At 40.9% G+C, this 19,416-nt stretch overlaps 1 protein-coding gene across 5 annotated transcripts in view; it reads right to left on the reverse strand.

Annotated features, from left to right (window-relative positions):
* Positions 1-19,416, reverse strand: part of ralgapa2 (Ral GTPase activating protein catalytic subunit alpha 2) — a 564,918-nt gene that overhangs the window by 349,661 nt on the left and 195,841 nt on the right. For all 5 annotated transcript variants that reach the window (XM_072581416.1, XM_072581412.1, XM_072581414.1 and 2 more), the window contains 3 exons: positions 12,939-13,132; positions 6,638-6,736; positions 4,148-4,303 (listed from right to left, as the gene is read on the reverse strand). In XM_072581416.1, the coding sequence (XP_072437517.1) occupies positions 4,148-4,303; positions 6,638-6,736; positions 12,939-13,132 (449 nt within the window). The remainder of the gene's footprint in view (positions 1-4,147; positions 4,304-6,637; positions 6,737-12,938; positions 13,133-19,416) is intronic.

Below are 19,416 nucleotides of genomic sequence, written 5' to 3' on the forward strand. Positions count from 1 at the left end.
CTCTTCCTTCAGGATGACTCTCGTCTTTGTCCATGAATATTCTAAAACATATGGAATTGTGATCATTATTCCCAAAGTAACCCTCAATGAAACTTCAACTACCTGGCCGGGCTCATTCCCCAACACCATATCCAGTATGCCCCCTTCCCGAGTTGGACAAATTACATACTGCTCGATAAAACTCTTGTGGATGCTCCTTACAAATTCTGCTCCATCTAAACCTCTAATATTAAGTGAATCCCAGTCAATATTGTGAAAATTAAAATCTCCCATCACCACCACCCTGTTGATCCAACATCTTTCTATAATCTGCCTACAGAGGAATTGTGACTTTCCAAAGGACACGGGTGGGGAGTATTTCATTCAGTTAATCGAATGCCAGGTAACATTGTTACGACATGGGGTAAACCCTCCTACTTAATTTAAACCAACAACACAGAAAAGATTTATCCTGTGCAGTAATCTGTGAAAATTCGAGAGGCCAAGAACTATTTAAAGTAAAAATTAACAAATCTACTTCTTAAAAGTATAACAGGGAATAATTAACTAACAACTATTTACAACTCTTTCCTCTAAACTATCTTTTACCTTCCCCTTCTATATACTAGTCAGATAAAACTCCCCTGATTAAGTTTACCCAAAAATTTAAATTTTCAAAACCAGCCAGCTGTCAAATCTTCTATTTGGATTTTCCTGTGTCTTCTTTTCCTCTTCCTAGGTATTATGCTCCACAGGTCATGGATTGATAAAGGTAGCTTTGAGAGCGCTATTTTTTGGGCAATCACTACATGCTGGTAGTGTTGCAGTTCTCCTCCCAACTGTTCAATTTTCCCCGGTCTTATGACCCCAAAGCATCGGATTGTGTCATTGGTTTTTAAGATTGTCAATATACTAAATTCAAACTTGATTGGAATTTGGTGTTTTTCGGGGTATAATTTAAACTGACTGGCCTAATTCAAATCTGTTTTTGTCTCCAGGCAACCAGCTACCCTGGCTACCCCAGTAGCTGGACCCTATGTTACACTGTATCTTATTCAGAACATTTAGTGCTGTCAGGTAGTTCTACTAGCTTTTAACTCTCTTAAAGGTAAAGGTAAAGGTAAAGTACAAACACACCTTCAAAATAACATAGTTAGCCAAGCAAAGCATCGGGACCATGCGATCTTGTTTGGATAATCCGAAATTCGGTTAATCAAACACCAGATAATCAAGGTTCCTCTGGACATATTTGCACCTCTATCTCACGCTCGCTGTTGGGAGGTCTGTAATACAGCTCCAACATCGTTACTGCACCCTTCCTATTTCTGAGCTCTGCCCATATTGCCTCACTGCTAGAGTCCTCCACAGTGTCCTCCTTCAGGACAGCTGTGATATTCTCTCTGATGAGCACTGCAACTCCTCCACTGCTTTTACCTCCTTCTCTATCCCGTCTGAAGTATCTATATCAAGGGTATTTCGTTGGCAATCTTACCTTCCCTCAACCAAGTCTCATTCATAGCAATAACATCATACTCCCAGGCACAAATCCAATCCCTAAGCTCATCTTCCTTACCTACTATACTTCTCACATTAAAACAAATGCACCTCAGACCACCTGTCCCTTTGCGGTCATCATCTGCTCCCTGCCTATTCTTCCCCTTAGTTACGCTGACTTCATTATCTAGTTCCTTACAGGCTTCGGTTACTACCTCCTGACTGTCCACTAACCTCCTCATTTGGTTCCCATCCCCTTGCCAGATTAGTTTAAACCCTCCCCAATAGTGTTAGCAAAAGCACTCCTGAGGACATTGGTTCCAGTCCTGCCCAGGTGTAGACCATCTGATTTATAATAGTCCCATCTCGCCCAGAACCAGTCCCAAAAATCTGAACTCCTCTCTCCTGCACCATCTGTCAAGCCAGTCATTCATCCTGCCTATTCTTTCATTTCTACCATAACTAGCATGTGGCACTGTGGGGGTTGGTGCTGTTTCTGTTGCAAAGTAAAAAAGTGTGTACTGAAAAAGCACAGCAGGTCCGGCACCATTTGAGGAGCAGGACAGTTGATGTTCCGGGCATAAGCCATTCACTAGTAGCGCATAGCACTTGAACGATATGTGACAAAGAGTCAAATAAGTGAAGCAATAATTATGTCACATTGGTAACCTGGAAAACCTGGTTACTAAAAGAAAGGAAAATTGTAAGGTGAACCCACAATAATCTGATGTGTTACAGGTACAGGAGATACACCGAGTATTGTCTAGAATCTTCTACCCATACACATGTTAATATGTATCTGATTCTCAGTGGAAATATTCCAATATTCCTTCTCTAGATTTTCATTCTCATCGCAGTCTGGAAATGGGAACTGGACATGTATGTTCGTGAGCTTCATTACTGCACAGAAATGGAAATATTAACCTCAATCTCCATAAATTAAAAATGCAGAAGAAACATAATAAGATATGCTATGCAAAATTATTACATTTCTGCCATATGAATACCAAATGAAGCAAATTTTCCACCCTTGCCAATTGGAGTATAGATGATCATAAATTTATTGCAAAGGAAAGCATGAATAATCAATACCACTAAATCGGATGAAATTTAATACACTCATTCACTATTACCATTCAAACTGAGCCCACTATTGTCGACACCTGTCAAGTCTAGACAAATTTATTTTGTACATCTCTAGTAACAGTAGCTTAATCTCACCGAAACACAGAGGGGGCTCAAAGAAGCTTTCAAATTGGATATTGTTAGCCGACATTGTTGAAATGTGAAGCCCAAATTTACATTAAAGAAATAGTTGAAACATTCTCTACACAAATCTATACACACCATCTAACACAGGAAAATGTTAAAATGACTCCCCTCAGCTTTACCATATCATCACTTCTTTTGACTCCCTCCTACCTTTTCAATTTGTCATGTTTGTTATCAGGTATTCAATATTTAGTGAGCAGATAGGTCCTTTATTTCAATTTGAACTGTCTTCAGCCCTTGCCACAAACTCCATTTGCTAGCCAGTGATTTTCACCTTTCTCTTTGGCCACTATCTAAAACTGAACCTTTTTTTTCATTAAAAACTATCTAGTGTCCCAATTACGCTCAATCTAACCTTGCAACTCATGCTCTACCCATTGCCAAAACAAAGACTGTCAACTTGTCTCTCTCTCTCTCTCTATCATGGCCAATCTCTAGCTCTTCCTCTGCTCATCTGATTACCCATGCACTTTTAAAAATATCAGACTAGACTATTCCAAAGTTCTCCCCAGCTGATTAGATTAGATTAGATTAGATTACTTACAGTGTGGAAACAGGCCCTTCGGCCCAACAAGTCCACACCGACCCGCCGAAGCGCAACCCACCCATACCCCTACATCTACCCCTTACCTAACGCTACGGGCAATTTAGCATGGCCAATTCACCTGACCTGCACATCTTTGGATTGTGGGAGGAAACCGGAGCACCCGGAGGAAACCCACGCAAACACTGGGAGAACGTGCAAACTCCACACAGTCAATCGCCCGAGGCGGGAATTGAACCCGGGTCCCTGGCGCTGTGAGGCAGCAGTGCTAACCACTGTTCCACCTTAACTCCTCTAGAAATTTGATTCATTCAAAATCTTACTGCCTCTACCCTAATTTGTACAGGGTCCCAAGTTATACCTCTGCCTTGATAGGATTCAATCCTTGGTCACCAGGACATTACATGGGTCTCTAATTGGTTACTCTCTAATTACCAGTTTGCAGTTCTTTTGGCAAACCACGTTACTCCAAATTCTGAAAGTATACTAGAGAATTATACTTGATATCTTCTTTCTGCCTTCGAAGTTTGTATCAATCTTCCTTATGCTTGATTTTTACATTTTGGCATTCAAGGTTTAAAAAAAAATGACTTAAATAGGTCAAAAGTCCAAGAGTTTATCAAATAAGTGAGCACATTATCACAATGACAAATTTGGCATGCAATGCAAAAAACAGAACTCAGCTCCTTTAACATTTGATAAATTATTTTACTAAATCAACAGTTTTCCTAGGAATTATTCTTTACACTTTTGGAATACAGTTTCCAATAATTTACTCTAGTTTATTACAATACACTTCAGTTTGACTTTAAATTGAAACTTGAACAAAGCTTTCTACAAAACAAATGATTTTATTACCTGATCTTCACTCACAATGCCTCTGTGTATCACATGATAAAAGTGCACTAAGAAATCGGAGTTTGGCAAGACATCTTGGCGCTTGGTCATAATGTCACAGATTAGCTTGTATGCTTGCAGTTTTCCCTCCTTGTATTCATTGGGGAGAGTCGTTGCCTTAAAAATGTTTCAACAATACAATTAAAGTGTCACAGTTTCTGAAAACTTCGACTCTATCTATAAATAGATTTCAAAAAAATGTCTTTTCTATGTTACATTTATGCCCATTTTATGTAAACTATATCAAAACTGATAAAACATCAATCTGTAGTATTAATTCTGTTTCTTTCTACAGATGCTGCCTACCTGCTGAGTATATACAGCATTTTCTGTTGACTTTATTTTAAATTTCATGTTTCCAACATATGCCACATATACTTTCATTTATATATTTAATTGGAATTTACCGACTTTTGTACAAAACAAATTTAAGGCAGTATTTTATAGCCAAATGTAATACTGGAATTAAAAGTAAAATGAAAGGAATTTTCCAATTTGATAACAGATCATAGTCAGAAAAAGATATTCCATTAAATTGTAAGAATATAAGAAAACATAACAATAGAATAGCTCTTCATTCACCTAATTTCTGAATAAATCAAAATATGATTATACTTTCACTGTACTCAAATTACGACTAATTACTACGTATTGATATTTGCTCTTCTACCAACAACATAGCTGCAATATCCACTCAGCTTTTAGTTCACAATTCTGATGGCAGATTACAACTGTTATGGTTCTGTTCGCCGCGCTGGGAATTTGTGTTGCAAACGTTTCGTCCCCTGTCTAGGTGACATACTCAGTGCTTGGGAGCCTCCTGTGAAGCGCTTCTGTGATGTTTCCTCCAGCATTTATAATGATTTGTATCTGCCGCTTCCAGTTGCCAGTTCCAGCTGTCCGCTGCAGTGGTCGGTATATTGGGTCCAGGTCGATGTGCTTATTGATTGAATCTGTGGATGAGTGCCGTGCCTCTAGGAAGTCCCGGGCTGTTCTCTGTTTGGCTTGCCCTATAATAGTAGCGTTGTCCCAGTCGTATTCATGTTGCTTGTCATCTGTGTGTGTGGCTACTAAGGATAGCTGGTTGTGTCGTTTCGTGGCTAGTTGGTGTTCATGGATGCGGATCTTTAGCTGTCTTCCTGTTTGTCCTATGTAGTGTTTTGTGCAGTCCTTGCATGGGATTTTGTACACTACATTGGTTTTGCTCATGCTGGGTTTCAGGTCCTTTGTCCTGGTGAGTAGTTGTCTGAGAGTTGCTGTTGGTTTGTGTGCTGTTATGAGTCCTAGTGGTCGCAATAGTCTGGCTGTCAGTTCGGAAATGCTCTTGATATATGGTAGTGTAGCTAGTCCTTTGGGTTGTGACATGTCCTCGTTCTGTTGTCTTTCCCTTAGGCATCTGTTGATGAAATTGCGCGGGTATCCATTTTTGGCGAATACATTGTATAGGTGTTCTTCTTCCTCTTTTTAATGTTCTGGTGTACTGCAGTGTGTTGTGGCCCTTTTGAATAGTGTCTTGATGCAACTTCTTTTGTGTGTGTTGGGGTGGTTGCTTTCATAGTTCAGGACTTGGTCTGTGGGTGTGGCTTTCCCGTATACCTTTGTGCTGAATTCTCTGTTCAGTGTCCTCTGTACCATCACGTCTAGGAATGGGAGTTGGTTATCATTTTCTTCCTCTCTCGTAAATCGGATTCCTGTGAGTGTGGCATTGATGATCCGGTGTGTGTTCTCTATTTCTGTGTTTTTAATGATTACAAAGGTGTCATCCACATATCTGACCCAGAGTTTGGGTTGAATTTGCGGTAAGACTGTTTGTTCTAACCTTTGCATTACTGCTTCTGCTAGGAGTCCAGAGATCGGTGAGCCCATGGGTGTTCTGTTGATATGTTCGTATAGCTGGTTGTTGAATGTGAAGTGTGTTGTGAGGCACAAGTCCAGTAGTTTTAAGTATGCCGTCTTTGTTGATAGTTCAATGTCCTGTTGTCTGTTCTGTATGTCCAGCAGGTTGGCTATTGTTTTTCTGGCTAGGGTTTTGTCGATAGAGGTAAACAGTGCCGTTACATCGGATGAGACCATGGTTTCTTCCTTGTCTATGTGTATATTTCTGATGATGTCCAAGAATTCCTATGTTGATTGTATAGATTGTCTGGATCCGCTGATCAGGTGTTTCAGTTTCTGCTGTAGTTCATTAGCCAGTTTGTGTGATGGTGTCCCTGGTAGTGATACTATGGGTCTGAGTGGGTTGTCTGGTTTGTGCACTTTAGGTAGTCCACAGAATCTGGGGGTGTTGTTGCTTTCAGGTTTCATTCTTTGTAGATCAGACCTTCAGATTACAACTGAAACCATGATCTGATTCTTTTCCTCACAAGTGCTAACTAAGCCTGCTTCTTACAATTTTTGGTTTCTAAGTTGCAAAGTGTAACTTTTAGAATTAGAGAAATTATATTAGGTTACCTTAAATAACCAGGACACAAACATACGAAGAGGTGGAATGAGAATAGGAGATTGTGGCGAATTTTGATTATCCAGACTGATACCCAGATTGTCTCTAATCTAGAAAAGATAAACACAAATAACAATCTTACGCCTGCCAAAAAGTGCAAGTGGCTCACAACATAATAACTTAGCTGTTAAGCTAGCTACTTCTGTTTACTGAAACCTTAAGATGTGGGATAAATAGGCTATTCAGCCCATCAAGTTTTGCACTACCATTCAAACAATCTTCAATTATGCATCCTGTGACGATTCCGAGAAAAACTTGATAATTGAAGCTGTATTCCTTTGTGACTTACTCTAACTGTGCCTTTTTGGATATTTGGCTGCAAAACAGTAAATTAAGGAGAAATTCAAGCACTAGTCCTAATGGTGGAATATTTCAGTTGCTACAAAATATAAAAACAACATGGCACAGGAGTGAAGCATCACTTTCACACAGACCAGTTGAGATTTTGAAAGGATGAGTGTGTGTGGCCAGACCTGAAACCCCACCATCACTGGAAACGATTTCAACTCACCTGTGCCCACAACATGCTTGACAATACCACCTGGTATTGTCAACTCCTTCATTTTACAAACTTATTTCTTCCAGTAGCTTGTCAAGGTGGCTTCAGAGTCATCAAAGTTTGGAACACGACAGAAATGATCATTAAAATGGACTATGGTTCAATGCTAATTCACTTGGTTGTGTGAATGCCTAGATTATGTTAAAGACGATTCATGACCCAGATGCTTGCAAAGAAAACTCCTTCAAAAGGTAAGTAAATGTATACATATTTGTCCAATCTGGATGAGAAATAGGGTTTCCAAATGTGATTGAAATGTCGAGGCCCTTATCAGACAAAACATAAGCTTCCATTGATATATAACATGTATCAATGTTATGGTGCAGGAGGAGATATTTTAACACATCATATCTGTCCTGGCTGAGAAGGGGCTATCTTGTCAAATCTAATCTTCGAGCTCTTAGACTGTACCTAGGTTATATCACTAAGTACATGTCTAAAATATTTTAAATGCAAATATTCTTTTCACCTATGTCACCTTTTTTGGGTCATGAGCTCCAGACCCCACTCTAATCTAAAGATTAAATTTCACTGGCTGGCTATATAGAAGAGAACTAAGAGTTTGTAGACTTGAAATAGTTTGACTAACTTAAGTTTTTATTAATAATTTAATTCTTACCTACTGCATAAATGCAACAATTTCATATTTCAGTTGAGAAATAGAATGCTACTGTTGCACAAAGTCAATGGTGAAGAGGCACAGCTCAGACAACAAATTTTAGATACCTCAATATGCTCACCCGAATCTGACATGCTATTTACATATAAAATGATAAGGGGCCTTGATTGAATGGATAGAAAGGACTGAATTCTGTTAACAGAGATCAACAGCTTGGTGTCAAGGATTTCAAGTTTTTGATGGAAGCTGAGAAGGGATTTGCAAAATTTGTTTCACTTGAGGAGGCCACATCTAAAGATCTTCTCAGCAAGGAGAGGTCCAGAGCCCATTCCCCTCAATGCCATTTCTTCCAGATGATTGTGGCACATTGCTGCTGCAGATGGACGTCTGAGATACCATCACAGAACTGTGCTATCTGCTGGAGCAGGTGCTTGATGAGATGGCTGGCCATTCTAACTCAGCAGCTATCAAGGTGACAGCTCCATTACATTTTTATACAACTGGCTGCTTCCAGGAATCCATCGGGGAACTAAGTGGGATCTCTTAATCTTGAACCCCAAACATATTGAGGCTACGAATGATAGTTTTTGACAGATCACTGTCCCTGTTTCCTTGTGACAAGGTCAGTACTATAACTAAGACAATAAGCTTTGCCAATATAGCTGGCATTCCCCATTGCAAGGCACTATAGACACAGGGTCGATAAAGTATGGATCTGGAAAAAGCACAGCAGGTCAAACAGCATCAACGGAGTGGGGAGTCCATGTTTTAGGTCAGAATCTTTCATCAGATCTGATGAAAGGTTCTGACTTGAAATGTTAACTCCCCTGCTCCTCTGATGCTGCTTGACCTGTTGTGCTTTTTCCAGACTTTATCGACATTGACTTTCCAACATCTGCAGTCCTTACTATCTCCACTATAGACATATAACATTGAGACTGCCGTATCATAGTGCAGCGGACTTCTTCAATAGAAAAGGATCAATTCCACCAAAGTATAAGTCACTTGTGATTATCAGGTACCACCCAATAGAGAGCTCCACTAGCTACCCTCAAAGCTGCTATGATGCCTTTATCCTGGAGGCGCTCAAGTTCCTGTTTCATTTTAAGGGTCAGATGCCTTACAAAGAGGGCTACTGGAAGACCAAGGATATCTTTTCACAATCCAACGGTGACCAAGGCCACATGAAGATATAATGTAACCCATTCTTCCATCAAAGTTACTGTGGAACAAGGTGATGGGTTCCTGAAGATGAGGTTCCAATATGTGAATTGGCATGGAGGAACCTTGCACAACAATCTATGCAAAATGAGCCACAGAATCCTTGCACACTGTGCTACGTACAACTGGCGCAGGCAAAGGGGGCATTGTTACGGATTCTGAACAGCTGGGAGAATGGTAGCAGTCTTCCAAGGGAGGAGGTAAGGACATTGAACAGGACAAACATCACTTTCAGTAGGACAGGACAACCCAGCATCAGGTGCAATAAGCCAGGCTGACATGACGTACACTCACTCCCAATAAATCTGAGCTGAAAATGTGTTGCTGGAAAAGCGCAGGTCAGGCAGCATCCAAGGAGCAGGAGAATCGATGTTTCGGGCATGAGCCCTTCTTCAAGAATGAGGAAAGTGTGTCCAGCAGGCTAAGATAAAAGGTAGGGAGGAGGGACTTGGGGGAGGGGCGTTGGAAATGCAATAGGTGGAAGGAGGTTAAGGTGGGGGTGATAGGCTGGAGTGGGGGTGGGGGCGGAGAGGTCAGGAAGAAGATTGCAGGTTAGGAAGGTGGTGCTGAGTTCGAGCGTTGGGACAGAGACAAGGTGGAGAGAGGGGAAATGAGGAAACTTGGAGAAATCTGAGCTCATTCCTTGTGGTTGGAGGGTTCCTAGGCGGAAGATGAGGCGCTCTTCCTCCAGCCGTGGTGTTGCTATGGTCTGGCGATGGAGTAGTCCAAGGACCTGCATGTCCTTGGTGGAGTGGGAGAGGGAGTTGAAGTGTTGAGCCACGGGGTGGTTCGGTTGGTTGGTCCGGGTGTCCCAGAGGTTTTCTCTGAAACGTTCCACAAGTAGGCGACCTGTCTCCCCAATATAGAGGAGGCCACATCGGGTGCAGCGGATGCAGTGAATGGTGTGTGTGGAGATGCAGGTGAATTTGTGGCGGATATGGAAGGATCCCTTGGGGCCTTGGAGGGAAGTAAGGGGGGAGGTGTGGGCGCAAGTTTTGCATTTCTTGCGGTTGCAGAGGAAGGTGCCGTGAGTGGAGGTTGGGTTGGTGGGGGTTGTGGACCTGACGAGGGAGTCACGGAGGGAGTGGTCTTTTCAGAACGCTGATAGGGGAGCGGAGGGAAATATATCCCTGGTGGTGGGGTCCGTTTGGAGGTAGCGGAAATGATGACGGATGATACGATGTATATGGAGGTTTGTGGGGTAGTAGGTGGGGTTCTATCCTGGTGGCAATTGGAGGGGCGGGACTCAAGGGCAGAGGAGCGGGAAGTGGAGGAGATGCAGTGGAGAGCATCGTCGATCACATCTGGAGGGAAATTGCGGTCTTTGACCTCTCCGCGTCCACCCCCACTCTGGCCTATCACCCTCACTTTAACCTCCTTCTACCTATCGCATTTCCAACGCCCCTCCCCCAAGTCCCTCCTCCCTACCTTTTATCTTAGCCTGCTGAACACACTTTCCTCATTCCTGAAGAAGGGCTCATGCCCGAAACATCGATTCTCCTTCTCCTTTGATGCTGCCTGACCTGTTGCGCTTTTCCAGCAACACATTTTCAGCTCTGATCTCCATCATCTGCAGTCCTCACTTTCTCCCCAATAAATCTGAGTTGGGTGAAGTTATTATTCACTGACTATAAATTTTGTTGTTGCTCAAAAGGCAAGTAGCACCCTACTTAGTCTCAAAGGCAAATGCAGTTTTTTTTGTATTTTTCTTTCCCCTTCCTGTCATTCAAAACAGCTTATCGTTTTCATCTATTTGAAGGCTTTCCAATGTGATGCTTCATGTTGAATAATGGCAAGATGTGATGCTAGACTAGGCATTAGGGAAAGAGTATCACTCACTTGGACAGGGCTCTAACATGATATGGTGCAAAGGACAGGCAGCCTGTGCTTCTTGGAGCATCTGTGGAGGGAAAACAGAATTAACGCTTTGGGTCCAGTGACCCTTCTTCAGAATCCTTGGTGTCAGACCTGCTCAGTTTTCCCAGCAATTTCTGTTTTTAATTTCAGATTTCCATTCTTAGTTCAGATTTCCAGTATCCACAGTTTTTGTTTTTTTTGGTGGCCTGTGCATCTGCATTCTTGCAACTGCACTTACAATGACAACTGATCAGAGATATGATGATATAAGGTAGCAATACATTTACAAAGGAGAGATTTACTTCCAGTGAAGCATCATCCATACGCCTTCAATCTTTTCCTTTTCATTTCCCTCCAATTAGGCAAACTGTTCTATGCATGGCTATTCATGTCTGAAAGCAATTAACCTAGCATGGTGTTGGGCTTTAGATTTTTTTAAAATTTGCTTATGGGACATGGGCATTGCTGGCTGGTCAGCATTTATTGTCCAACCCTAGTTGCCTTCGAGAAGGTGGGGGTGAGCTACCTTTTTGAACTGCTGCAGTTTACATGACGTAGGTTGACCCACAATGCTGTTATGGAGGGAATTCCAGGATTTTTATCCAGCGATAGTGAAGGAACAGCAATATACTTCCAAGGAGAATGTGAGGACTACAGATGCTGGAGATCAGAATTGAGAGTGTGGTGCTGGAAAAGCACATTCCGGATGAAGGGCTTATGCCTAAAACGTCAATTCTCCCATTCCTTGGATGCTGCCTGTCCTGCTGTGCTTTTCCAGCACTACACTCTCAACAATATATTTCCAAGTCAGGTTGGTAAGTGGCTTGGGTGAACTTGGAAGGTGGTAGTGTTTCCATATATCTGCTGCCCCTGTCCTTCGAGATGGAAGTGGTTGTAAGTTTGGAAGATGCTGTCTAAGGGTCTTTGGTGAACATCTGCAGTGCAGCTTGAAGACAGCACACTGCCATTGAGCACTGGTGGTTGAGGGAGTGGATGTTTGTGGATGTGGTTCCGGTTCCAATCAAGTAGGCTGCTTTGCCCTGGGTGTTGTCAAGATTGAACGTTGTTGCAGCTGCACCTATCCAGGTAAGTGCAGAGTTCTGAATCACACCCCTGCCTCTGAACTGCTCTTGTAGCCACTGTGTTTATGTGGCAAATCCAGTTGAGTTTCTACTTAATGCCCCATGGTGGCACCTGTTTTGAAAATTCCACATAGTCCTGGCAGTAGTGAGCATTTGTACTGTAGTGACTGCAAGACAGTGAGAGAGCAGCAGCAGAGGGGCATGGTGCATACCCAGTGAGACAAGGACCAAATAATTAAAAGATAATTTGCTACAGCTTACCCTCTATGAATACACCAGCTTTTTGGTGAATTTTTAAAAATTCATCCTTGTAATCTAATCTTCCCTTTTATCTATCTTTCTGCACTTGATTCAGCATTGAATTTTCCTGCTCTGATTTACATCCGTAGTCCATCCTTAGCCTTTCTCCTTTCAATCTTCAGTTCAAGAGATAAATAGCTGCTCTTCCTGCGCACTAAGGTTGCAAATACCATTTTGTTCATTGCAACATTTTAAGCTCATACATTTGGCAATTTATCACAAAAATCTGAAAACCTCAAATGCACAAGGGTCTATCCAACATGCTCTTTCAAAGCAAAATTTATTCCAAACTATCTTCACGCAATTAATACATATAACAAACTACTGAGACAGCAGTTATTAAACAATTTTCAATGTTCAGTGTTTCAACATGTTTGATGGTTAAGTGTCTGGTGTATTCAAACATTTGCTTGTGAAACAGATTTGTGAATACTGAGACTGTGTTTGATTTATGGCAAAGAGATAATTTTTATTACACCATGTAAACCAGACCATCACCCCACCCCACCTCTGTGTACCAGTTCTGGAGAGACCTACAAATAACATAACATGCATGTGTTTATTTTATATCATAAGAGAAACTTAGAAAACATGTTATTTCACAGCCAGCATACCTTAGCTAGTTTGTGCCAGAGTTCATATAGATATTCAAAAACAAGGGCATGGATTTTAGGACAGCGTATGCAGTTGACATCTCCCAGAATGCCCAAAATTCTTCTCCATAACACAGCAGCTGCATCAGCATGCCAGCCAGTAAGGGTTCCTCCAGCAATGATACTACACTCATCTGTAAGGCATTCACTACTATCTGTAAATTAAAATAAATAGGTCAGATCATAGATTAGACTTTTTCAAATATTTGGCCATGACGTATTCAACAGTTCCTGCGCAATAATCACACTGATTAAATTACTAGTCGTGTTTTAAGAACGCTGGCTTTTTTCAAAGAACATGATGCAGAGGAATTATGGATTAACAAGTAGAAGCAACCTATTTGTTCTATGTCAATTTGCTGTTAAACACTGGGTCTCAGAGTCAAATACCCCAGCCACTTTGACATGTTCTTAGTCCAAACTTCTAGAAATATAAAACACAGACAAAAGGTCTTACTTATAAGACACTGAAGGGGACATAAATGTGAAATCACATTATGTTTTGTACATAACTTTAATTTCTCCCCTCCTAAGCATAAATATACAAACAAAATTGTTTGTGAAATACCATGACTTTGCTTTTTTTTTGGGTAAAGGATGGACTGAAACACAACTGTACAATTTACAGACCTCTGATAATACTGACATTACCTTTGGACTTACCAAACCTGTAAACACCAAAAGAAGTTAAAACATTAACGGTAAGTTGCAAAACAAAATGTTTTTTAAAAAAAAGACAATGTACCTGATACCTAAATTTGTGCAGCAAGTCTCCCGAGCTCCTAAATTGTCTTAATTCTACTAGCATTTCTTTAAAAGCACAAGGACCATTTTCTACTCGTTTCAATTTGGAGTCATCCTACACCTCAAGTCTCAACTATTCAATTTAAATTCTCAGTGAAAGAATATTCAGGCTGGAATCCTGTTTGACTGATTGAAATCAATGTGAAAGCTCTGTCTACATTGACTATTTTAGGCCCAGGGATTCCATCTCTTATGAGACACCACAGGTATTTAAAAATCAGCCTTTTTAAAATTTTTGAGCTCAAATCTCAGATGGCCTCATTTGAAGATCTTTCTCGGACATCCTCTCTTATTACCGCAGTACTGCTTACTTTTATCAATAATGCAATGACCCCATCGTGCCTGCAAAGTCCATACCATGGCAAATTGAATTACCTATCCTGTACTTCAATTAACCATGTCTCACAGTGATTGCAACAATTTTACATTGCTTATCAACACTCGAAAGATCATCCCCCTTATCAGTCATGCTCCTTGCACTAAAAAAAACTTCACTTTCTAGACTTCCCACGTGGCTTATGTACCAATGTCCTTTCTGCCTATTGGACTGTCCTAGCATTTCCTTGATTACTCTTTACTCAGAGCTTTACAGCTACAGTGAGCTCCACCCCCCCTGCCAAATTAGTTTAAAATTTCCCCAACAAAACCAGCAAACCTCCCAGCAATGATATTGGCCCCATTCCGATTCAGGTGCACCCATTTATCTTTTATAGGTTCCATTTAGTCCACAAGCTGCCCCAATCATCCAAAAATCTAAAGCCCATTCTCTTACACCATTCCTTGAGCTCATCAATGACCTACCTTCCTATTCCTATACTCAACAGTACATAGCACAAGTAGTAATCTGGAGATGATAACTCTAGTGGTCTTCCTCTTTAACCTACCTAACTCTAAATTCTTGTTATCGGACGATATTTCTATTTTGTAAACCCTATGTTGTTGGCACCAACATGTCGAAAGAATGCTAGCTATTCATCCTCCTTCTTCAAAATGCCCAGCAGCCACTCAGAAATCCTTGACCCTGATACCAGCGAAGCAACATACCATTCCAGAGTCTTGCTTGCTGTCATAGACCACCCATCAGTTCCCCATACAAACAAGTCCCCTATCATTAAAGCTCTCCCAGTCTTTCACCTCCCGTTTGTGCAGCATAACCAACCCTGGTGCCACAAATGTGGCTGTTGACAAGTTCTGATAATCAAGCCAGAAACACTGCCAATATAAGTGATAAAAGCAAATTACTGCGAATGCTGGAATCTGAAACCAAAACAGAAAAGCTTTTACAAAGGATCAGTTAGACTCGAAACGACAGCTCTTTTCTCTCCTTACAGATGCTGCCAGACCTGCTGAGATTTTCCAGCATTTTCTCTTTTGGGTCCAATATAAGTGAGATCATTTACGATTTTGGCTTCAAACACTACCGCCAAAGCTTAGCCCATATAGCCTTGACTGTTGATCCAGGAGATCCAGGAGTATACAGACAGAAAGAAAAACCTGAATAGAATAACTACCTTTGCTTTTACGCAACTTTCATTTTACTATGGATTGATTATCTTAATTTTATACAATGGTTTTAACAAATGAAAAATGTGGATTTGGCCACCTAACTATCCGTAGCCTGAATTACTTTTTACCTTTGTTAATCTTTCACCGTTTTATTTTGTGTGTCAGGTTGAAGGAGTAAAATTCCACACATATTGTAGCAACCACCAATTAATTCATGACTTCCAAAAAGTATCTGAGACAAATGGTTACATTTAGAATCCTTGCCTCATAATAAGCTTAGCATTACAATCAATAACCACCATTAGCACTGACTCCATCACTGGCCAACCATGTCAAGGCTAATGTATATATTCTTGATTAAAGCAAAAATTCATTAAATGTCTCTATGACATCTCTACCTATACATGTGAACAATACATTATGGGCATTCATCTCAACAAAAGCAACCGTGTCATTGACTAAATCAATGCCTTTCTAACTTCCATTGAAAAGTTGTGCAAATTGCTCAACCTTTAGGTCGCGGTCGATATATGAAATCTAAATATCAATATTACTGTTTATTTACCATCTAAGAGGCCAAATTACTTTTTAGGTGAAACTTACGCAGCACAGAAACTTAAAACTAGATTTACAGACAGGATCCACACAACAATTTTCCCGTGTCAAGCCAGACAATAACATCATGAACAAGTTATCAGTGATGACCTGTTTTTGATTTTAAAATATGTTGTATAATGTATGTATTGCGGAGGATAAAAATCTAAAAAATTATCTGGTGGGGCTAGACAGTAATTCAGTGGAACTGATCAGCTGCAATATACAGAACCCTCACAGTTTTCACTTCACTGATTTCAGTGGAATAAAATTTGGCTGGATTCTAGCAATGCTTGTCCTTTGTCTGCCAGATCATCACCCTGATGAAAATGAAAATCACTCACTGCGTAGAAAAAAAAAGTCTTTTGTCAACTGCAAACTTGCCTTTGAAAAAATAAATATTGAATGTGCCAAAAAGCTATAGAGGAATATTTTGAAATTATTACAAACTTGAAAGTTAAAATTGATTTTCAAAACACCAGGTGTTAGCAGGTTCAGAAAATGAGTCTCAAATAAGCATTTAGATTTGGTTCTAGCATCCCCTACTGGATGATTTCTGCTGCATCAGCACCACCATTCCAGGAGACATATTTTCAGGTACACAGGCGGTCCTCAATTTATGAAGGTTTAACTTCCAAATGCTTTTGCTTCCGAACACAATCCCTTACAAGGTGTATTAATATTAGTTTTAAAAGATCCAACGTTCCCTTGTACTTATGAACAATTATGTTATATTGCTGTGTATTGTGTTCCAATGTGTGTACAAATCACTTGCAAACGGACTGAGGAAGGAAACTTGTTCACAAACTCTGATTTATGTTTTTTTGATGTACCGGCAGTCAGTTTCTGCACCTAGTCCCAACTTGAACTTCTACGTATTAATGCACTTTTTAATGCATAAATATGCAAATTTCAATGGTAATAAAACTACTTTTTATAGAACACTGCTCAATTACATTTGATCTGATTTACTTCAAGTATACTCTTAAACACTCCTCCCCTCCAAAGTAAAATCAGTTCAACTAGCAGACAGTACTGCAGATTGCACCAATGTATTCCCAAATCAATCCAGGGAAGTAAAGCAAGAAAGTATTACTTGCATCCAGCATCATAGCCTAGAACTATTTTCAGGTAAGGTAACCTGTGAGGGAATCAGGGGTCTACTAAACTAGATAAGTGCCTATTCAGGATCTCTGATAAAAACAGGTTTGCCAAGTCCCTTGCTCATCTGTTAAAAGACTTTTGTCCAGAGTAGAGATGGCCTAATCATAATCAGGGCAAGACTCCTTCATGTCTTCTCTGAATGTCAGATCTTTCAGAAGGAGTTTCATTCAAAACAACTTCAAAATCAGGTGATCATTTGCACGCTCCTATTCCTGGGCATGTAAATGGCCTGCAGTTCCTCAGCATCAAGGATGTTGGAGGTGTGGGTCATGACTGACAAAGCAGTCCAATGCTGTATCTGCACACCTTGCCACAGGTGAGGGGAGTGGTACTTTCAGAGCCAGGTGTGCAGATGCTTGGGTTTTACACACTTTTCTCTGTTTGTACAAGATGCTTGGCACCTTCAAGGATGCTTCTCCTCCAGTTTCAGTGACTGTGAGCAAGAGCCACAAGTTGATGGACGTATTATTTTTTTCAGGGAGGTTTTAAGGGGCATCCTTGAAGCATATTATTTGCTCTCCTTGCAACCAACTGCTATGACGTAGCTCAAAAAACTTGTTTTCAAAATATTGTGCCAGATATGTAGAAGCAGCAGAATCAGACACAGCACAGAACGCAGCTGGTCAGCCCATCATGTCATTGAGAATCAGAACCATACAGCACAGAAACAGCTTTTCAGACCACCGTATCCATGCCGACCAATAACACCAAACTACACTGCACTTGATCCATAGCCTACTATGCCCTGGCATTTTAAGTGCTCAACTAGAGGCTTCTTAAGAGTACTTGCAAGAGTACTTTCCTCCACCAACCTTTCAAAAAGTGCAGCCCTGGAGGCTATGATAATACAAGCAAATATTTAAATACAGCTTAAATATTATGAATGTTTCAGGCAGTGAGTTCCAGACTCCCAGTACTGAATGAAAAAAATCCTCTCTCGCTCTCCTCTCAGTTTTCTACCTCTCTTGCCTTAAATCTATGCCCTGTGCTTACTGACCTCTGTACTTATAAAAAAGTATCTTATCCAACTTATTTATGCCCTTCAATACCCTATTAAGATTCCCATTCAACTGTCTTTCCTGCTAGACTCCTCTCCCAGTCAATTCTACCGAACTCCTCCCTCATGGCTCTGTAGTTGCCTTTATTTAGCTGCACCACCATTACCTCTGATTCTATTTTCTCTCTCCCAAATTGCAGAGTAAATTCAATCATGCTACAATATCTGCCTCCTCGTGGCTCCTTCATTGCACAACACTAAATCCAGTATTGCCTGTTCCATAATAGACTCCATCACAAGCAACTCTAAAAAGCCATCTCATAGACATTCCATAAATTCCTTTTCTTGCAATCCACTAGCAACCTGATTTTCCTAGTCCACCTGCATGTTGAAATCCTTCATGATTACTGTAGCTTTGCCTTTCCTACACATCTTTTCTGTCTCCTGGTGTATCTTGCGCACCTACACCTGACTTACTATTTGGAGGCCTGTACATAACTCCAACTATGGTCTTTTACTTTTGTGGTTCCTCAATTCTACCCAAACAGAATCTTCACCATCTGACCCTACATAGTTTCTTACTATTGATTTAATTTCATTTCTTACCAGTAAAGCAATCTTACCCCCGCTGCCCACCTGCCTATCTTTTCAATGTGATGTATATCATTGAATGTTCAACTCCCATTCCTGATCCCCTTGCAGCCACATCTCAGTGATGCCCACATCATACCTGCCAATTTTAATCTGTGCCACAAGCTCATTTACCTTATTCCTTATACTGCATGCATTCAGATATAACACCTGCAGTCCTGTATTAACTGTCCCTCTTCTCATGGTCATTCGGTTGTCCAGTGTACTTGAAGCTTCGTTGCAATCCCTTTCCAAACACCCTGTCCTACTTGTATCCATGCTGGAGATTTTAATAACCTCTCCTGAGCTCTGCACTTTCACCTGCTCCTTTAATTCAGGTTTTCTAATTTATCCGATAACTGTACCGTCCCCCCTCCCATTTCGCTTAAAGTCCTGTCTATAGGCCTAGTTATGCAATTCGCCAGGTCTCTGGTCCCAGTACGATTCAGATGAAGACTGTCCCATCAGAGCAGGTCCCTTCTTCCCCAGTATTGGTGTCAATGTCCCATGAATTCAAACCCATTCCATCACACACCAAACTTTGAGCCACGCAAATACCTGTTTAATCTTATTGACCCTGTGCCAATTAGCTCATGGCTCAGGTAGTAATCCAGAGATTACCACCATTTAGTTCTGCTTTTAAATTTAGCACCTGGCTGTTCACACCCCCTTAGTAGAACCTCTGCCCTAGTATGATCTATGCCATTGGTACCCACATGGACCATGACCACTAGATCTTTACCC

Source organism: Chiloscyllium punctatum, chromosome 11 (genome assembly GCF_047496795.1).
Source record: "Chiloscyllium punctatum isolate Juve2018m chromosome 11, sChiPun1.3, whole genome shotgun sequence".
Classification (NCBI taxonomy): domain Eukaryota; kingdom Metazoa; phylum Chordata; class Chondrichthyes; order Orectolobiformes; family Hemiscylliidae; genus Chiloscyllium; species Chiloscyllium punctatum.